Source organism: Borostomias antarcticus (assembly GCF_949987555.1).
Source record: "Borostomias antarcticus genome assembly, chromosome: 22".
NCBI lineage: Eukaryota > Metazoa > Chordata > Actinopteri > Stomiiformes > Stomiidae > Borostomias > Borostomias antarcticus.
Genome location: NC_140255.1, coordinates 16,147,339 through 16,165,999, shown reverse-complemented (window position 1 = coordinate 16,165,999; position 18,661 = coordinate 16,147,339). Strand labels below are relative to the sequence as shown.

Genomic DNA, 18,661 nt, shown 5'->3' with positions numbered 1-18,661 from the left:
ACGGGTACAACCTGTACCAACATCACACTCACCAGATGGTACAACCCGTATTAACATCACAATCACCAGATGGTACAACCCGTATTAACATCACACTCACCAGATGGGTGCAACCCGTATTAACATCACACTCACCAGATGGTACAACCCGTATTAACATCACAATCACCAGATGGTACAACCCGTATTAACATCACACTCACCAGACAGTGCAACCCGTATCAACATCACACTCACCAGATGGTACAACCCGGATTAACATCACACTCACCAGATGAGTGCAACCCGTACCAACATCACACTTACCGATGACACTTTTAGCGAAGGAGGCACTTTTGAGTGTGGCCAGGCCCAGATCTCCGATCTTGACAGAGCCGGTTGGGCCGGTGATGAAGATGTTGTCACACTTCAGGTCCCTGTGGATGATGGGAGGGGTGCGCGTGTGCAGGAAGTGGAGGCCTTTGAGGATCTGCTGGCTCCAACGCTGCAGCAGCTTCAGCTTCATCTCCTTGAACCTCTTCAGGTACCTGCAGCAGACGAGAGACAGGTCAGAACCAACGTGGAAAACAAATACAAACGAGAAACCATGAAGGCCCAGTTCCCTCTACCGTGATGGAGGACAGGGGGTGTGGAGAGAGTCAGAAGGAGGGGGAGTTTGGAGGACAGGTAGTGCTCACGTTTTCAGGGTGCCTGAGGTCATGAGTTCGGTGACCAGCAGGATGCACTTGTGTCCCTTCACGCAGGACTTCCAGGAGTCGTAGAAGCGGACGATGTTGGGGTGCTGCAGACCCTTCAGCATCTCCACCTCCTCACTGAAGCGCTGGCGCTCCACCTTGGTCAGCTTGCGGGTCTTTAAAGTACGGGATACAGAACACACGGCCTTTCAGAAAACAACCAGCAGTATGACTATGAACACATTATACAAGCAAGGATAATGTATTTATACAGTATCACTGGTATGTATGCCAAAGGGGATAACATATTCTCCATTTTGTTTTGGTTTCACATAGCTTCTTTGACTAACGAGAGAGCTGTGGAAAACCACTGCCCATGTGATCCAAGATCCATTATAGTGTTACATAATCATATTTTTCCAGAGTGGTGCTGTGACGTTACACTTTTTTTTCGTTCTTTTTTTTTAAAGGAGGTTTCCTGAAAACTGTGAAAGTGAACTAAACACAGGAGATCACGCTGGTTGAACAGAGAGCCGTTTCTGTGCGCCGCCTGCCTGGCGTGAATGGCCTGATTCTCAGCCGGCGGAGAAAGGTGTGTGGCGGGACGGAAAACTCCTTCGAGAACCTCCCAATCATGAATCCTGCACTGAGGCCCTTCCTGAGGCTCTGGACATGTTGATGTTTACAAGTGACTGACCTGGGGGTGAGAGGGGGCGGGGGCTGGCTCATGTTACCAGCCAGATCACATCAACACAGGACCCGGACTGTCTGTGGACTTGTGCTGTCTCGGTCATGCAAGTGGGGTGGCCCTAAAAGCCTGTCAATCACTAATTCACTAAAACGCCAGTTCAGTTACAGGATCGATTCATGACGCCCTGTTTCCTAGAAAACATACAGAGGGGACTTTTAACCAACCAGGTCGCACATACAGTACGTATGTGAAGAATACGTGAGCACACAGTGACCAGTAAAAGTATTGTGACCAGTGTGATGAGACTAGGATACACCTTGTTCCTCATTACTGAGGAAACTTGGGAGAACAAATAATGCTCCCACTGTTGGTGTTGGTGGAGTTGGTGCTACCTCTGCCTCTGTTTTCAGAGAGACCTTCACTTGAGCGTCTCAGGGTGGAACATCACATGGCACCGAATGTGTACTTGAGATTTATGTTAGGAATGTACTCATATACTGAAGGAACGTTGTCTCACAGCCAGGAGAAAAACTAAACACTATCCACGGGATATACAGTATGTTATGAAGGGATATACAGTATGTTATGAAGGGATAGACAGTATGTTATGAAGGAATATACAGTATGTTATACAGGGATATACATTATGTTACATAAGCAGTGTTGACGGTCAGAGCTGGTATGACAAACTCCTTGTCAGCGGTGCTATTATGAGAAACTGAGAGACAGACAAGGGTGTCAGACGACATGTGCACCTACATAGCTGTGTGGCTCTGATGGGTGTGTGAAGGAAGACCATACTGTACATGTATGTAGCACTGTTCTCATGTAACTTACAGACAAAAAAAGGCTGTACCAATATGGTTGTAATATTCAAGCTGTGCTGTACGGGTGTAGTGCATGTAAATGGTACCGTAAATTGAGTGTACTCACATAGCGAGAGACAAGTTACAGAACTACAACTGTTAGTGGAGTACACTTATATAGCCCTTTTATCCAAAGAGCTTTACAAAGGCCTCTCTCATTCACACACATACATTCACACACCAATGGTGGCCAGCTGCCATGCAAGGCAAGGCGCTAACCTGCTCATTGGGAGCAATTTGGGGGTTCGGTGTCTTGCCCAAGGACACTTCGACACACTGCCGGAATGAGCTGGAATCGAACCGGGAACCTTTCAATTCCCAGATCGGCTACTCTGCCTCTTGAGCTGCATCCGCCCCATGGAGGACTGGATAGGCTGAGAGAAAGTAAGGACAGAGCAAGAAGTACAGAACATATACAGCTTAATGCTGTGTTTACACTGGGCGCTAATTTTTCCTGCGGCGCGGCGAGTTTACATAGAAAGTTAAAACAATTTGCACGAACTGGGCGGCGGGCGGCACGAATCAGGCGAACTCAGCAGTTCAGCGGCCAGGATTCGCCGCGCGGCGACATTCGCAAAAGTTCATTTTTTTAACTGTCTGCAGCGGATTCGCGCAGCAACCCAATGATCCCGCGGCGAGATTGGGGCGAACTGGGCGGCGCAAATTTTCTCGCCGCGCCCGATGTGAACACAGCATAACTGTGTCTATGTCACTAACATAGTGCTGCATAAAGGGTTAAAATATGGAAGTAAGTTAGTATCTCCTTTATCTCCTTTACAGGTCTTTAACCGACTACTGAGAGAATGTATGTGCGAGGCGTAGCTGGAGAGAGGGGTCTCGGAGGTCTGTTGATAAGAGAGGGGGGCTGGGAGGGGCTGAGAGGGTAGGTGTTCATCTGGCCCAGTGAGCACAATCTGGAGGTCAAAGCAGAACAGAATACTGTTTTCCCTCAGCTCACATGCCTCGGATTCCTGGACACAGTTCAAGATGAGAGCCGACGCACGGGCCCTCCGGGACCACTAACATACAGGACATGTACAGAGTGAGTAAACACACACATAGTGTACACACACACACAGACACACACACACACATAGTGTACACGCACACACACACACACACACACACACACACACCACGCGCACACACACACACACCACACACACACGCGCACACACACACACACACACACAAAACACACACACACAATAAGCTACAGCATTCAGTCTCTCAGAGGTACAGTAGGAAAAAAGCTGGCAGTTTGTCCTTTCCAGGGAAACCCTGATTTTGTCTCTCAACGTAGCAGGGGAAGATTAGCCATTAATATAATAAGTAATCACAAATACAACCACCGTCTCAGGATACTAGCACTCTGACCTAGCTTGTGTTAGGATAGGTAATGCCTGGCACCAACCAAAACATTCTTGAACACAGAGAACACAGATCCAGATAGTTTTTCCCTGGATAGTTTGTGTGAGAACTGCATGTGTCTGCCTGGCTCTCCTGAATGAATTGTTTCACAACAGTAAATTAACTATCTGAGCCATTATTCACACTAATATTTCTCTCTCTCTCTCTATCTTCTTGTTTCTTTGCCTTTCACACATTCATACTTTCTAAATGCTGAGAACTCATTCACTAAGACACGCAGCTACTCTATCTCTCACACCCAGCTCTGGGTCCATCCTTTATTCTGGCGCAAAATATATATTGACCTAACGGAAACAAGACAAGTTTTGCAAATATTTGGTCTTCCAAAATAGTCTGTAGCTAGTCCCAAGCTAGTCCCTTACAAACAAAATCGTATTTACAAAGACAGTCATCAGGCATGGATAGATGCAAGGTGTGAGATGGCCTGACCCTGGTTATCTCTGACCACCCTGAGAGGGCCTGACCCAGGTTTATCTCTGGGCATTCCGCCTTCCATTCTCCGAGAGTGGAGGAAGATGATTCACTGTTTGGTAACCAAGAGACAGCAGCATGTTTTCATTACATACTGTAGTGTATTCATGTGTGACCCTGGAATGCTTCCGCACTCAAACCATGCATGACTATCTGCTATACTGACTTGTTTTCTGGAAGTGTCAGAAAACAGTGGAGATAACATGATACTGAACATAAGAGGAAGAGGGAACAGAACAAACCCTTTGTCCCCCAAGGGAGCCCAGATAGTGGAACAGAGATGGATCACAAGATGCCAAGAACAACACAGCCTGCAGGTTCCTCTCTAAAACACTACTGTGCAATCATGTTACAGAGGGATGGACAACAGAGGGGTGGAAAGACGGTGAGTTATGGTAGCTAATTTAGTCTAAATAACTGTCACACTGCTATATTTCCGACACAATGTTACAGGGTGAGTTTTGTCTCCAGTTATGCTGCACTTCCCTCAGCTGGGCTGCAGTAAGACATGAGCCAATGTACTGTAGTGGAAGGTGTTCAATTCGCTCCTCAGTAAAAATACCGCTCACCTGCACCATTGAATCGGTAGCTGTTCGGTGGCATAGCGGGCTAAAGCTGTGTTTATGACCGGTGGTCACGTTGAGGTGGTCAACCCAGTGAAGGTTGAAGAAGCCATACTGAATAGCGATAGAGGTGCACAAATTAATTATTTTCTCATTCTTGAATCCTGTATGTGCCACTCACCCCGTTTACCCCTTGCATTAAAATGTGTTTTTGGTGATCAAATTGCAATCTGATCGTGCTACAGTAAACCACATGAAAGTACAGGTGTAAATGCGCCCAAAACGTTTTGAGGACGGATTGCGATCTGATAGGCCAAACCACCTCCGGTGGTCAGGGACGCATTTCGACCACATTTAATAAAATTGTAAATGTAAATGCGTTTTTAATCCACATATCAACAACGTGGGCGGAAATACGTAGCCGTTGGCACTCGCCGGTTTCAGACCAGCAAGGAGCAGGCTTCCATGGCAGCTAGCAACAAAGCATTAAAATGGATCCTGGTCAAGGTTGGAGTCCAGACGAGACAAAGTGTCTACTCTCAATTTGTTCGGACGAAAATATTCAAGGACAAACAGGATGTGACGTTCAATTGTTAGCTGGAAAGAGTCGATCGGATCTCAAACGGATTGGGTTGAAGATACTCGAAACGCATATTAATGCCAGGTGTAAATGTAATCAGGCTAAATCATTATCTAGATGCAATCTCGAATAGGGATGCACCGATTGCAAAATTCTGGGCCGATGCCGATGTTTAAAATAACAATCCGGCCAATGGCCGATGGCGATGGCCGATGTTTATTTTATTTAATTTTGATTCGCCCTTTTGTGCCAGGGAAACAAAGAAATGATGCCTGCCTTTCAAATGGCCAGTTAGATTTGATGTGTTAAAATCCTTGGCTGTAGTACCTCCTCTTGAAATGTCACTTGAACAAGTTTTACAAGTTGCATAGCGCATATCTTTGTCTGAGATGGTGAAATATTCCCACACGGCCAACATTTTTATTTCACTTTAATTTGAAAGCAAACTACACGTGCGTTTGCGGCGTTAGGTCACGGATCTTCTCCGAATCTGCAGCTGGGTAGGTTACGTTTTGCAACTAAAACAAGACGTAATTGTTGCGACATAACATCGGCCACTACCATCGGTGAATGTCATTTTATTTGCCGATGGGCCGATGGCAGTCAACAAGGCCAACATCGGCCGATGCCGATGTCTGGCCGATGCATCGGTGCATCTCTAATCTCGATATGAGACGCATTTTAATGCAAGGTGTAAACGGGGTCACTGATTAGAACATTTAAACTTAATAAGCAAGTAATGGAGGTGTTCTGTGCCCAGCGTAGTTGTCTCTGTATTATCTACAGTATATTAAATCTGCAGGGTTGGTGAAGTGTCAGAATATTTCCTCACTGAATACTAATGTTGTTTTTGGTGATGAAATTGCATGTCAAGTTGTCCTGTAAAACTCAACATGAGTTACCATCACGTATCACAACATATTTGGTAAGGAAATACTATGATACTTATTCACTTCACCAACCCTCCAGATTTAACCTGGTTCATTTGCTAATATATCATATGAAGAAAAAGTGAAAATCTTAGGCTACATGTTTTTAAAGAGCCAAAGAAACACTAAGGGCTCTTAAACAGGCTCTCCTGGCCAGGTGCACCCAGCAGGCAGAGGCAGCCTCCAGAACAGCTGAGAGAGATCTCTCTCAAATACATTCTGTCCTGTGTGTATTACACGCTAGTTTAGTACCAAAGTACTAAAAGACATTTAGGATGGAGCGACATACCTCAGAGTCTCAGAAATGTCTTAACAGGTTTCAATAAAGCAACGAAGTCAGGCCACCGAGTTGCAGTTCTATGAACAATGCTTGGGATGTCTGCCTAGTAATGCTTTTATGGCCATGACATTTCCAAAGAGCAATTACATACAATACTGCCAAAGAAATCAATAGCATACTTTATGAACACACAAATGTCTCCCTGAACATCAATGTAATAAGACTCAGTCAGTCTGTAATTAAGTAAGTAAGTAAGTAAAGTAAGTAAAACTTTATTTATATAGCGCCTTTCACAGCACAAATGCACAAAGCGCTTCACAATACAAATAACACATAACTCTGAAAAGGAAAAAAAAAAAAAGAAGAGCAACATACAAAATACAATACAAATACGGGACACTTCAGCCAGGGGAGGAGTTGGGGGAGGGATTACAACACAGGCAGCCATCCTCGACAAGCAGCCATACACGCAGGCGCGGTAATTAAGTAGTACATCCAACTCCATTCCTGGAAATCCTCAGACGTTCCTTCTTCTAGGTCACTACTTGTCTCTCTCCACTCAAATATTAAATTGAATCCCTGCGCTCTGCATACTACATACCTGTAATAGAGTCTGGCCCACTTCACCGCCCAAGCTGGTGTTCTGAGGGAGTATCGACGGTTCAAAATTGAAAGATTGACAGGTCTTAGCAGCAAATGAGAGTCGCTAGCCCAGGTTAGACGGGCAGGGAATATCTATGGGTGGGAACACCTGATCGCAAAAGTCGTTACTGATTGGTGTTGCAGGGATTCCTGCGAAACCAATGAATTGCCAGGATTTGAGCACCAGATTTTTGCATTCAGTGTCCCAGACCCATAGAGAGATATTCAGCATGCAGTAACGTAGTTAGCATAGCTTACGTTGTGTATCAGCGAAAGAACTCTCATGGGTCTGACGTTGAGACTAGGTCACTACTGCTCAGGCCAACTGGCTGTCTAAGACACAAGGTCACTACAGATTGTACTCAGTTTGTGGTTTGTGGTCAAACTAGGGCAACTAAAGCTTTAAAAGGGTGAAGGTCAGTAGCCCATAGTACATGATACCATGGTACCATGGTACCTCTTCCAGTAAGGGTAATGTTACAGAGAACAACACCATGCAGGGCCGGATATAGTCCACTACAGCCTGATGTATTCTGGGGGTCACAGGTGAATCTGCGCCGCTCGTCAGTATAACTTCCACCCTCACTTGCCCAGGTTGCGTTCGATCTCGGGCCCTGTGACTTACGAACACACATAAACACTTATCATAAACATTGCTTTAGCCAGCTATGCCACTGAAAAGCTAGTGACCCCAATGGCGCAGGTTTTTTTCAATTTTATTTTTTAATGTGGAGGGAGTTTCACCTGTGCTCTTGCCACAGGAAGATATCATGAATTATTTATATACAGCAACACTGGATACTGGAGACTGGACTCCTGAATGACCCGCACAAACATGAATCTCACCCACAGAGATTGAAGATAAATCTTAACTGAGAATCAACATTAACATACAGTTGGGAGGGTTTTCTACTGATAAACTACTGCAGACAGAGAAAACATATTTGAATGTTTACTATGTGGCACTGCAAAGTACTGCACCCAAACAGGAAATTACTATATTACTACCATACCTGTATATCCATTTACGTCAATGAGAAACCAATCACAATTGTTCCATGTGCCGGCAGGCCGACACGGCAGTCATACAACCTAGCCAACCGAGCAGACCTGAGAACACATTCTTCTCCCCGCCTAACAGGTCTGTACCCCCAATTTGAGGCCTGAGGGCGGGGATCCCTACTGTAGGAACTAAACATCACCAGAAGGGGAATACATAGTCTAAGTGTGGATGCAACTCTATCCAAAATAATAAAATACAAATACACAAAATAAATAAATACAAATGTAGTAAAGAATCAATGATACACAACACTACCAAATAATTAAATACAATTATTATATAAGATTACATTATTTTATTTTTTTTACTTTTCCCCCCCAAATGTAATCAACCCGCCATCAACAAATACCAGACCGCACCCAATGACTGTGGGCTGTCCGAACGCTATTCAAATGCTTAGGCTGGAAAACGTGATATGAGTCTGTGATAAAACGTCCCACAAATCACTGATACTCTGATAGTTCCTGCAATGGGAGTGACTAATGTGATGTGACTGTGCCAATGAATTAGAACAACAGCTCAATTATTCCCACTGGCAGATGGACAGACTTCAGGACTCATCCCTACTCTGGTGTTGTTTCCACTAGGGCTCCTCAAAATTCCCGAATAAGACCTTTTTAAAATCCCGGGATTATGAAGCCCCCTCCCGGGAATTCCCAGGATTCCCATAGAAACCGGAAGTGCACACTATCTATCTAATAAGGGAATGGGGGTTAGAAATGTATGAACAACTATGCAAGTTCTGTTTGAATGACTCAAATATACCCGTATTAGAGGGATAAACGTCAGCTGCTCCCTGCAGCTTCGATAAACCCATTTACGCACTTCAAAACACTTTCATATCGCATATCATTCCATTTTCAGTATTAATGCGCCTCCCATTTGATCCAATGCATTGTAGGCCTATCATTGGGTGCGTTAAGTAGCTGAGCGATCAGTGATCAGAATTCACTTAACGGGTTGCTCAGTTACGCTCAGACTGATCTGCTCAGAGCACAAGTGAGCAGTTTTGAACTATGATCTGTTTGAGCCAAACACCACGTCATAATCATCATCACCTGAGCAAAAAAAAACAAGGGGCGTGTTTTGGCTTGGGAATCGTTGGGCCGCTGCTCGCACATCACACATGATTGACAACAGGTGAAAAGTTCTCGTCTCCTAGCAACTCAGCGCTCGTTAGAGTAGACCTTAAGTGGTTTTAAAAACCGCTCAGCGCTCAAAGTGAGCATTCGCTGCTACTTAACATTACTTACATTGTGTTTTTTCAAAACAACTGAACATTCCATCCAAAGCATCTGTTGCTTGGCAACCCTTTTGTTAGGGGAACTATTTTGCTCTGTGGAATTAGGGAATGATGCTTCGTTTTGAATAAATGTAAATATTTTACATTGCTGTGTGTTCATTTTACACTAATAGCTGTAGTAACCGCTGTATAAAAGCAATAAACCACTCGAGGCCGTGTGTCACTTCGCTTCGCGTCGTGCCTAACAACGCCCACTAGCTGTTATAAAATCATTATAACACACAGCCTCTCATGTTTTATTGCTTAATTCTACAACGGAGAGTTTGGATACTTGATTCTGATTGGCTAGCAGCCGTTGTAAAATTAAGCAGTGGGTTACACAGGATTTTACCACAGCTACGGGGGTTAGGGCATCGGGCCTAACAACGCGATAGCAGAGGGCCTAACCCCTGTAGCTGTGGTAAAATCCTGTGTAACCCTCTGCCTCGAGTGGTCAATTGCTTTTCTACAACGGTTACTACATATCCAGTATATATTCACAAAAAAACGCTAACAGCCGTTGAAAAATACTCTGTAACCCACGACTGCAACCACATAACATACTCATCTCAATCTAATGCCAACTGTAACATGCCAACTTCTTTAACCAAAGTATGGCTATTATATCAAACTAATAACTAATTAATTAATTAATTAATTAATAGTTTGATATAATAAAATATAAAATATAATTGTTAGTGAATAGAGCGGGAGGAGCATGGTCTTGGAGAAATACTGATTGCTTGATATTTATTTCTTCCATTGGGTATTATAATCAGCCAACAGCTATTGGTTAAACTCACTCCTCAGTATGAATGCCGCCCGCCCACACTGTCGAATCACTATCCCTATCAAGCCGGCCCCCTGCGCTTTCCCGTGAGAGAGAGAGTCCATGTGACCGCTACTGATAAACCAGGCCCAGGCCCAGCTGTAGTGTGATAGACATCGTTGGCAGCAGAAACACTGACACCCCAACTTTTCTGAGGTAGGCAGGCCTGTCTGGGAATAAGATAAGCATGCAAAATAGGAGGCTGGTGCCCAAGAAGATGGCCTTTTATAAACTGAGCTACTAGTGGTTCCAGACCTGGCCACCCACTCTCGTTCCCCTAGACTCATAATTTCATAACTATGCTCTGAGTATATGCAGAGGATAACTCATATGAGTCAAACTCAAATGTTTTACATATGTTTGTAAATGTCAAAATGTCTACGCTATGATCGGCTTGTTGGTGCCTGGAATATTGTGTGCAATATGGCTGAATATTTATCCGATTTTGAGGATATAGAAGATGACTTAGAATATGATGGAAGCCGATCGTAGCGTAGAGAATGTGAGCCACGAGTGTAGCCTACAGACGGAGAATAGCCAGTCTGCTCTGCACATGCGTGCTGGAGCAAGTGGGGAAGCTTTATTTCATTTCTAAAGACATTTCTAAAGATCATATTACAGAGGCATGTGAAAACCAAAACAAGCCCTCGCTCTATGAAAGCACAACTAGCGATTCATAAAAATAGATTGATGAAAACAACCGTTTCGCGGCAGAAAATACATTTTTTAGAAGCTGCATTCTCGGTGCCCCGTCCGCCGCCATTACATGGATATACTGGCTCGCGCTGGATTTAAGGTTTATTCTACAGGCCTCCGAATTACACCAAAGTTATCTCGGTGAGTCAAATGTCTTATAATATGCCATAAATAAGGTCCAGGTTGTCGAAAAAGAGCCTTCTCCTTTAAGCCTGACCAAGCCGCCTTGTATGGCCTAGCCCGGCCTGCAGAAAAATTGCAGCTAGCTCAATACTGGAACGATCAGTGAAATTATGGTCTGTTTCAGGTTCATGGTAGACAGACCACAAATAAGGTTAAATGTCCAAAATAACACACTACCCCCTTTAACCTCAACATAATCAAAGAGCAGATGCCGACTGATTCTTAATCAAATTTATTTTCAATAAATGTACAGCAGGAGAACATCATGTCACCACCATGAATGTAGAACGGAGGTGTAGAAGAGGTTTTGGGTGGATTGGTTGTATTTGGTGGTCTATTCTTGAATAACAACAGGTCTTAAACACGGCTGTGCAACCAATGTTCTTTTACTGTTTCCCTGAAAAGGATGTGCATGTGAATGAGTCAGTTCTGTTGAAAAGGATGTGCATGTGAATGAGTCAGTTCTGTTGAAAAGGATGTGCATGTGAATGAGTCAGTTCTGTTGAAAAGGATGTGCATGTGAATGAGTCAGTTCTGTTGAAAAGGATGTACATGCAGGTCTGTTCTATTTCAAGATGTTCCTGAGACACAAAGACTACAGTAAACCAAAGAGTGACACTATGTGGAGTTTCTACGTAAAACCTGTCATTATTAAGGTACCAAAATTGTAATGTAGTAAATTATGCTACAAGCTTTGTTACAAAACAATGTGATGACTTTGCATGATCTGCCTACAGTCTTTCTGTCAATTCAGCATATGGGATAACGATTTTCTGTGGCAGTGAAAGGGGACCATACCAAGAGTTCTACGTTTTTAAAGGACTAGACATTTCCTTAAATGCCCTATTCACAATGGCATAATCGGTTTACACCTGGGCAGAGGTAACAAGGTGACAACCCTCTTAACCCTAACTCTAACCCACAGGTAGTTACAGTAGGTGACAGCCCCCTTGGCGGACCCCTCCCCTGCCATTTCCTGTGCATTTTCAAACACAGAAGTACAAACTGTTGTTTGTCTGTAGACCAGTAGAATTATTTTAGTTCAAACTCTTCAAATAACCTTGAGGATTACATTTTCTGATTTTCATTCATGCTCTAGTTTAAACAGGCCATAACCTGAAGGGACTTGAGATAAGCACTATACAACATTACATTACATTACAAGAATCTCACCACCAGCTGCCATTTGAATCCCCCTCACGTTCCGGGCACCAGATTTGAACAGCCTCCACACAGCAGCTCAAGCACCATAATGCATAGTTAATTGGGCTTAAGGCTTCACTATCTGATCTTCTAATAACTGCTCTCTAATAACAGTAATATCTTCTAATAACTGCTCTCTGTGACACACTGCAAGCCTTGTTATATTTCCCTCTCTGTCACTTGATGTAAAGCTCTCACAAAAGATAGTTCATGAACTATGAGATACAGCCTGATCCTGCTTTACGTGAGTTTGAGGTCAGTATCCACATCAACAATGACCACCTTTAAGCTCATTACGGGTGATTAGGAGACTAAATCTCATGTTTAGAGAAGCAAACCAAATCACAGCGGAAATTCACCAGGGCACAGCCAAACTGGCTTTTCTAAGAAACTAAGAGATGGAGCCAGTAGGTAAAAAAAAAAAAAAGGGTATTATTACCCTCAGCCAAACGTTGGTTTGTGATGTAATGTCACCGAATATCAACACATGCGTGTGACAGACGTAATGGGAACATCAAATCCAGTGTTTATACCGCCCCTCTCCAAGACATCTGTTGTGTAAATTGACAGGTGGGGCCTAGAGGCTATGGCATTGTGTAGCATCGGCTGCTGGAGTCTGAAGGCAGATCTGCTGTCTCTCTGCTCCTGCACACACTGAACCTTCTGTGGGGTTGAGGGAGTTCCCACGTTAAAGACGTACAGACGCTGCTCACCTCTGCGAGGGATCAAATAGCACCTGGACGACACAACACATATTTCTATGCACCAGAACAAATAAACCATTGTTATGTTTTTATAGACTGTATTATAAACCACGCATGGGAGCAGGTATGGAGTGATGCAGCTCATCCTACAGTGGGACAAGAGGGGCAGAACCTTTCCTAGAACTCTCCCCTCAGGCATTGGCCCCTACCTTATTTATTCTTTGAATGCATTTCAACCTGTGTAAAGCATTTTGTGAGTCCTCTCTGTGAGAAGTGCTATACAAATAAAATGTACATACTTACTTACCTTCTAGCATATGGGTCAAAGATGTGACGCTTGCTTTTTTTGTGTCCCTTTGGTTAAGTTTACATTTTTTTGTTAAAAATTGAAAATAAACTTAAAGATTACTTGCATACATTATTTCTGACAACCGGCCCTAAAAAGTTGTGGTTTTAATTCATTTCGAGACAATTATTGAGTAAAAATGGCAAAAATATCTAAGTGGTGTAACCATAAAAACTGAGTACAGAAAAATTCTAATTACTCAAAAGAGCTGAAAGTCAAAAAAAAAGCCATATAAACTAGTTTGGCATAATCTTACATATAACTATTTTAAAGTTAATAAAATAAGTGGGACTATATTGTTCTGGATATTATAAAGAATCCGGGGAATCATGTCAGTCAGGTCAATTTACATAAGTGTCTAGATGGTGTAACCACCATATAAGAAGTTGTTTTTTTTGTTTTTTACAAGAAGACACTTTTACCGGGAAATGTATCACAGAGAAGGACCCCTTTCTGCTCTTCATGGTTGCATGTCAAGGTTAGTAGAAATATTAGAAATATTGAGATAATTTGACATTTTAGGGTATGGTCAGGTATGATTAGGTTTACATGTCAAATAGTGTAACCAGTGAAAAACATTGATTATTGATCTTTATTATAAAAACAAGTATTTACTTTAAAAAGTATGTTTGAAAGTAGCTAGGTCAATTAGCTAGCTTTCATGGGTGTCCATGTAAATGCCTGACAAATTAGATTTTTTACGTAAATGTTAAATGGTGTAACCAGTTACACCATTTGACTCAAATATGATTCCTATTATAAGTCTTTCTGTTTGATGCTATTTTAGGCAAGGACCAATATTTTATGATGCAGCACAAGGACAACTAGCCATCTTAAGAAGGAATGTTTAGTTTATTAGTCAGTTTTATTTATTTTCCAAGTATTCTTTCGAGAAAATGGAAATTGTAATTTACATCATAGCCTACATGTTATTTGGCCAGACATTCTGTGTTGTGTTGAGACTCAGAGATGGCCTGCCTAATAAGTCAGATACTTGTCTGCCATTTCATCATTAATACAATATAATAATTGTGATAAATGTGGATGGTTACACCGATTGACACTGGGTTGTGTCAAATGGTGTAACCAGTGTTTGTTCATGAAAATATGAAATTATAGAGGAATATTAAATATATTCATTTTCCTATCTAAACATTATATTGTACTGTAGTGTAACAACATGTTTTTAGCCATTTTGACATACATTTCCATAGATTATAACAAAAACCAAGGTGTTTTCAGCATACCATATGACCCGCTCGATGTTGCAAAACTGGTGAAATATTACAATTTGAGATCACCCTGATAAAATCTATTCTTAGGTAACATGTTGCAATTGATTATTATTATGAGTACACCTACATACACTCTAGGTTGATAAAATATTGAATATTTACCACTTTTCTCTGGTTACACCACTTGACATTTTCAGGTGCATTTGGTCTTACTTTTTGAAAAAAAAGGTGCAAATGTAATTTCAAATGACATAAAACCAACATAAATACAAAATCCACATATTAACACACCTGATGCATGCTTTTAAAACAGTATTTCCCCCAATTTTATTTGTATCATCTTTCCCACCCTTATTTGTCACTGACCCATATACTGTAGCAGACAGTGCAGCAACAGTTTAGAAAGGACTTATCTTCTGTAAATCAAGATTGAAGATGCAAGATTTCTTTATTTGTCACAGGTTAATGTACTGTGTACAGTCACAGTGAAATGTTGCTGCTGACTCCAAAGTAATGCTAAGCACTCTGTGTACTTGTGCTGTGAAGGGCACTATAGAAATAAAGCTTTACTTACTTACTTAATGCTCAATACAGATAAAACTCCAATGCACAATTTACTAATAACAAATTTACAAATTACGCAATAAGTGTCATTTCTATACAGTATAAAGATACAGGTAAGGTAGGATAGGTACTTCTCTGGATGGATTATGTACATGCTATATATGGATATGAATAAATAAATAAATAAATATATAAATAAATAACCCGGGGGGGTATTGAAATTTAATTTGCAAATGGTTCCTCTGGGTATAGGTTAGTCATTCAGTCCATTCATCCTTCACTCAGCTATATGTATGAATTTAAAGGAGGGGTTCGGAATTTAGCATTATAAGCAATTTTAAAAGGTTATTTACGATCATATACAACGGCCGATATCATAGTTTCGTCAAACAGTGCACTCTCAAGATATAGCCCGTCGCCGCTAACACACCATCCATAGGTGCATAGACAGAATCTCTCAAAAACACCATAAACTCTTGTTTTCAAAGACAGGAAACTCAGGAGTGGTCACTATTGGTGGGAGCGGTTAACCGGATTGGAGAGCCTTCAAATGCCTTACCGGTTACTAAAAATCACTAACCTGTATTTGTTTTTTTCGTTTTTTTCAAATTTAAATCATGTATAATAAAAAATTATTTAAAAAAAACGCTAACCAGCCTCTATAATTATTAAATTTAATTAATCTGTCGAGTCCGTTTCTATGGACGTAATGCAAGTGACGATGTGATCACGTTCAGCCGTTCTTCTTCGTTCGTTATAATAATGCTGTTTTATTCCGTCTTGTCTTTTGTTTCATAGGAAGGCTCACTAGGGATTAGGGACGAGTGAAGAAGTCTACAGCTTCATCTTACACTAAACCCAATATATTTATCTGATCCTGATTCCTGACAAATGTTTATTGTTTTGTCATATCGAGAGTAGTTCGTTGTTGGTTTTGACAGAGCTCTTATGCGTAAGGATAGGCCAGACGGGATCAAGTGCAGATTGTTTGACTGAGTTGGCCTATAGGCCTATAGTGTTTTATTTTAGAGATTGAATCAGACTTGTGTCCGTGATTTTTTCGAGCCAACAACTTCTGATATATGGGCGATAATTTTCTGAATGCACAATGCAGGCTCCGTGTCGACGTGTTCGTTTTTGTATCTGTAGCCTACAGCTTTGGTGCTACAGCAGCACTTGTTTATTAAAGCGTGTTTCTCTCTTCATTGTGGGGTTTTTGTCACATTATTATCATTGATAGTAGGAATTTCTATAAGTGCACCTCTCATGCTTTTTGCAAAGTTGCTGTTGATGTTCTGGCAAAAAGTCGCCACAAAGTATGCTTCCGATCAGGTTTTATTGATCATATTATATTCATTGATTTGTATTGACGACAAAGCCAGAGATGTTTAGATTCATCCATTTGTCAGCAAACACCAAAGTCCAAGCGGAAGTTTACAAACGTATACTGCAAGTGCAAATAGCTCTACGCTAAATGATAAATAAAACTCGATCGGAAACATACTTTTTTGCCATTTTTTTGTCAGAACATCAACACACGACACCAGAGACCACTCGGTGAGTTTCCTGTCTTGAAAAACAAGAGTTTATGGTGTTTTTGAGGGATTTTGTCTATGCACCTGTGGATCTATTGAGAATGTTAGCGGTGACGGGCTATATCTCGAGAGTGCACCGTTTGACAAAATGTTGATATCGGCCATTGTATATGACCGTAAATAACCTTTTAACATAGCTTATAATGCTAAATTCCAAACCTATCCTTTAAGCAAGAGCTGGCAACCGTGACAGTAAACTAACAGCCATGTCTGCAAGTCATCAACACAGGCTCTTAGAGTATAGGGGGATTGAGCGCAAAGTGAATCCACTTGACTCCCAGTCTTAATCCTACTGTTTACAGTGTTAGCATGGTTCCTATGGCACATGAGCTGAAATCCCATGGTGGTTACTAGTATGTGACCCTCACACTGTTAGTTTAACAACAGAAGGAGTGTGGAGGCTTAAAGATTAAAGACCACAAGGACCCTCTCTTTACATATGATTGTTACAGTAGGCTACATAACATCACAGCAACAGTGAAGCAAACACGAAAGCAGAATTCACACTTTAGTCTGAGGGATGACAGGTGTCACTGGCTGTTAAGGAAAACTGAGATTATAGGGGATAACGGCAGAAAGACCGGTTCAGTTGGAGTCGACCACTGACAAGATGACCTACTGTAGTACACCCAAGTCCTAACACAACCCACTTCAAGGTCAGAGAGAATATGGGATTACCAACTTCCCAGAATCCTCTTCAAGAAATGTATCTCTAGTTGCCTCAATTATTATTATACAGTAGGCTACCTCATACCTCACACCCACCACCCTCCTCACCAGAATTCACCATAAAAATGTCTTCCTGAGGGGCATGCCCCCAGGCCCCCTGGTGGAGGCAGTCCCCAGAAGCCCCTCATAGCCTATGGCCATCCCTGGTCTCATCAAATGTAGGATTATGTAAGGTGAAATTGTTTCAATGTAGGAAGTGTAGCCCTATACGGGCTATGGGTGGAAGGTTTAGTTATATAAGGGAGGTTCTGCGCTCACCTGTAGCTCGCACCAGGCCACCTCTACCGTGGTCTCTGTGTCCAGCCCTTTATAGACAGTCTTGAACGACCCTCTCCCGATCTCAATGTTGAATTTAAGATATCTTCCATCAGGTGAGGTCGCCACAGCTTTCATCTCAATGTCCTCCTTCTCCTCTTGTTCCCATCTGCTAATGCGCGACGACACCTTCTGCTGCTTAGTTTGAACCAGTTCGTTTTCAGAATCTGAGCTGGCATCCTGTGTGTTGGACCGCGGGACCGAGCCCCAGGTGTCGGCCGGACAGACGGGCTCTGATTCTGGGGTACCGGGGGGGATGTCGGCGCTCTCGCCCTGGCTGGAGACGGGAGACGGAGGAGTGTAGGTTTTCTCCTCTTCAGCTCTGGACTCAGATAATGTCGAAAGGTTCTCCTCCGTAGAAGTAAAGGTTCTCATTGCGCCGCCGTAAAGCTGTGTGTCAATGTCCATGTTAATTTTATGAAGCCCATAGGAGTTTCTCCTTGCACCCACGGTGTGAGTCCGTAACATCGATGGGACACGACCGGTCAGGCAGTCATCGTTCATATCTATCGCAAGACTTGGGAATCCGCGTCCAGCTATTTCAACCTCTGCGTGTGACATGATAGGCTACAGCCTCGTTTCAATTAGCCTAGTCTATTACTGGGGTTGAGAAATAATTAAATTGAAGCACTTTCAGCACCTCTACTTCCACTATACCAAAACTATGACTTGCTGTTCTGTTTTCAACAGGTGCAAACACTAGATGCACGTCATTATTGAGTCAGACTTCACGGGAATTAAAGTCAGGTGATGCTTAACAAGGTGTTCAAATTCCAAATAAAAACACACT

General features: G+C 42.4%; 1 protein-coding gene across 1 annotated transcript in view; it reads right to left on the bottom strand.

Moving 5' to 3' along the window:
• The window catches only part of wnk4a (WNK lysine deficient protein kinase 4a), a gene marked incomplete at both ends in the record, with an annotated part of 37,469 nt that extends 19,037 nt beyond the window's left edge, over positions 1–18,432 (bottom strand). The window contains 3 exons of the mRNA XM_084456133.1: positions 307–527; positions 678–850; positions 17,815–18,432. Of these exons, the coding sequence (XP_084312259.1) occupies positions 307–527; positions 678–850; positions 17,815–18,432 (1,012 nt within the window). The remainder of the gene's footprint in view (positions 1–306; positions 528–677; positions 851–17,814) is intronic.
• Between the last annotated feature and the right edge of the window lie 229 nt (positions 18,433–18,661).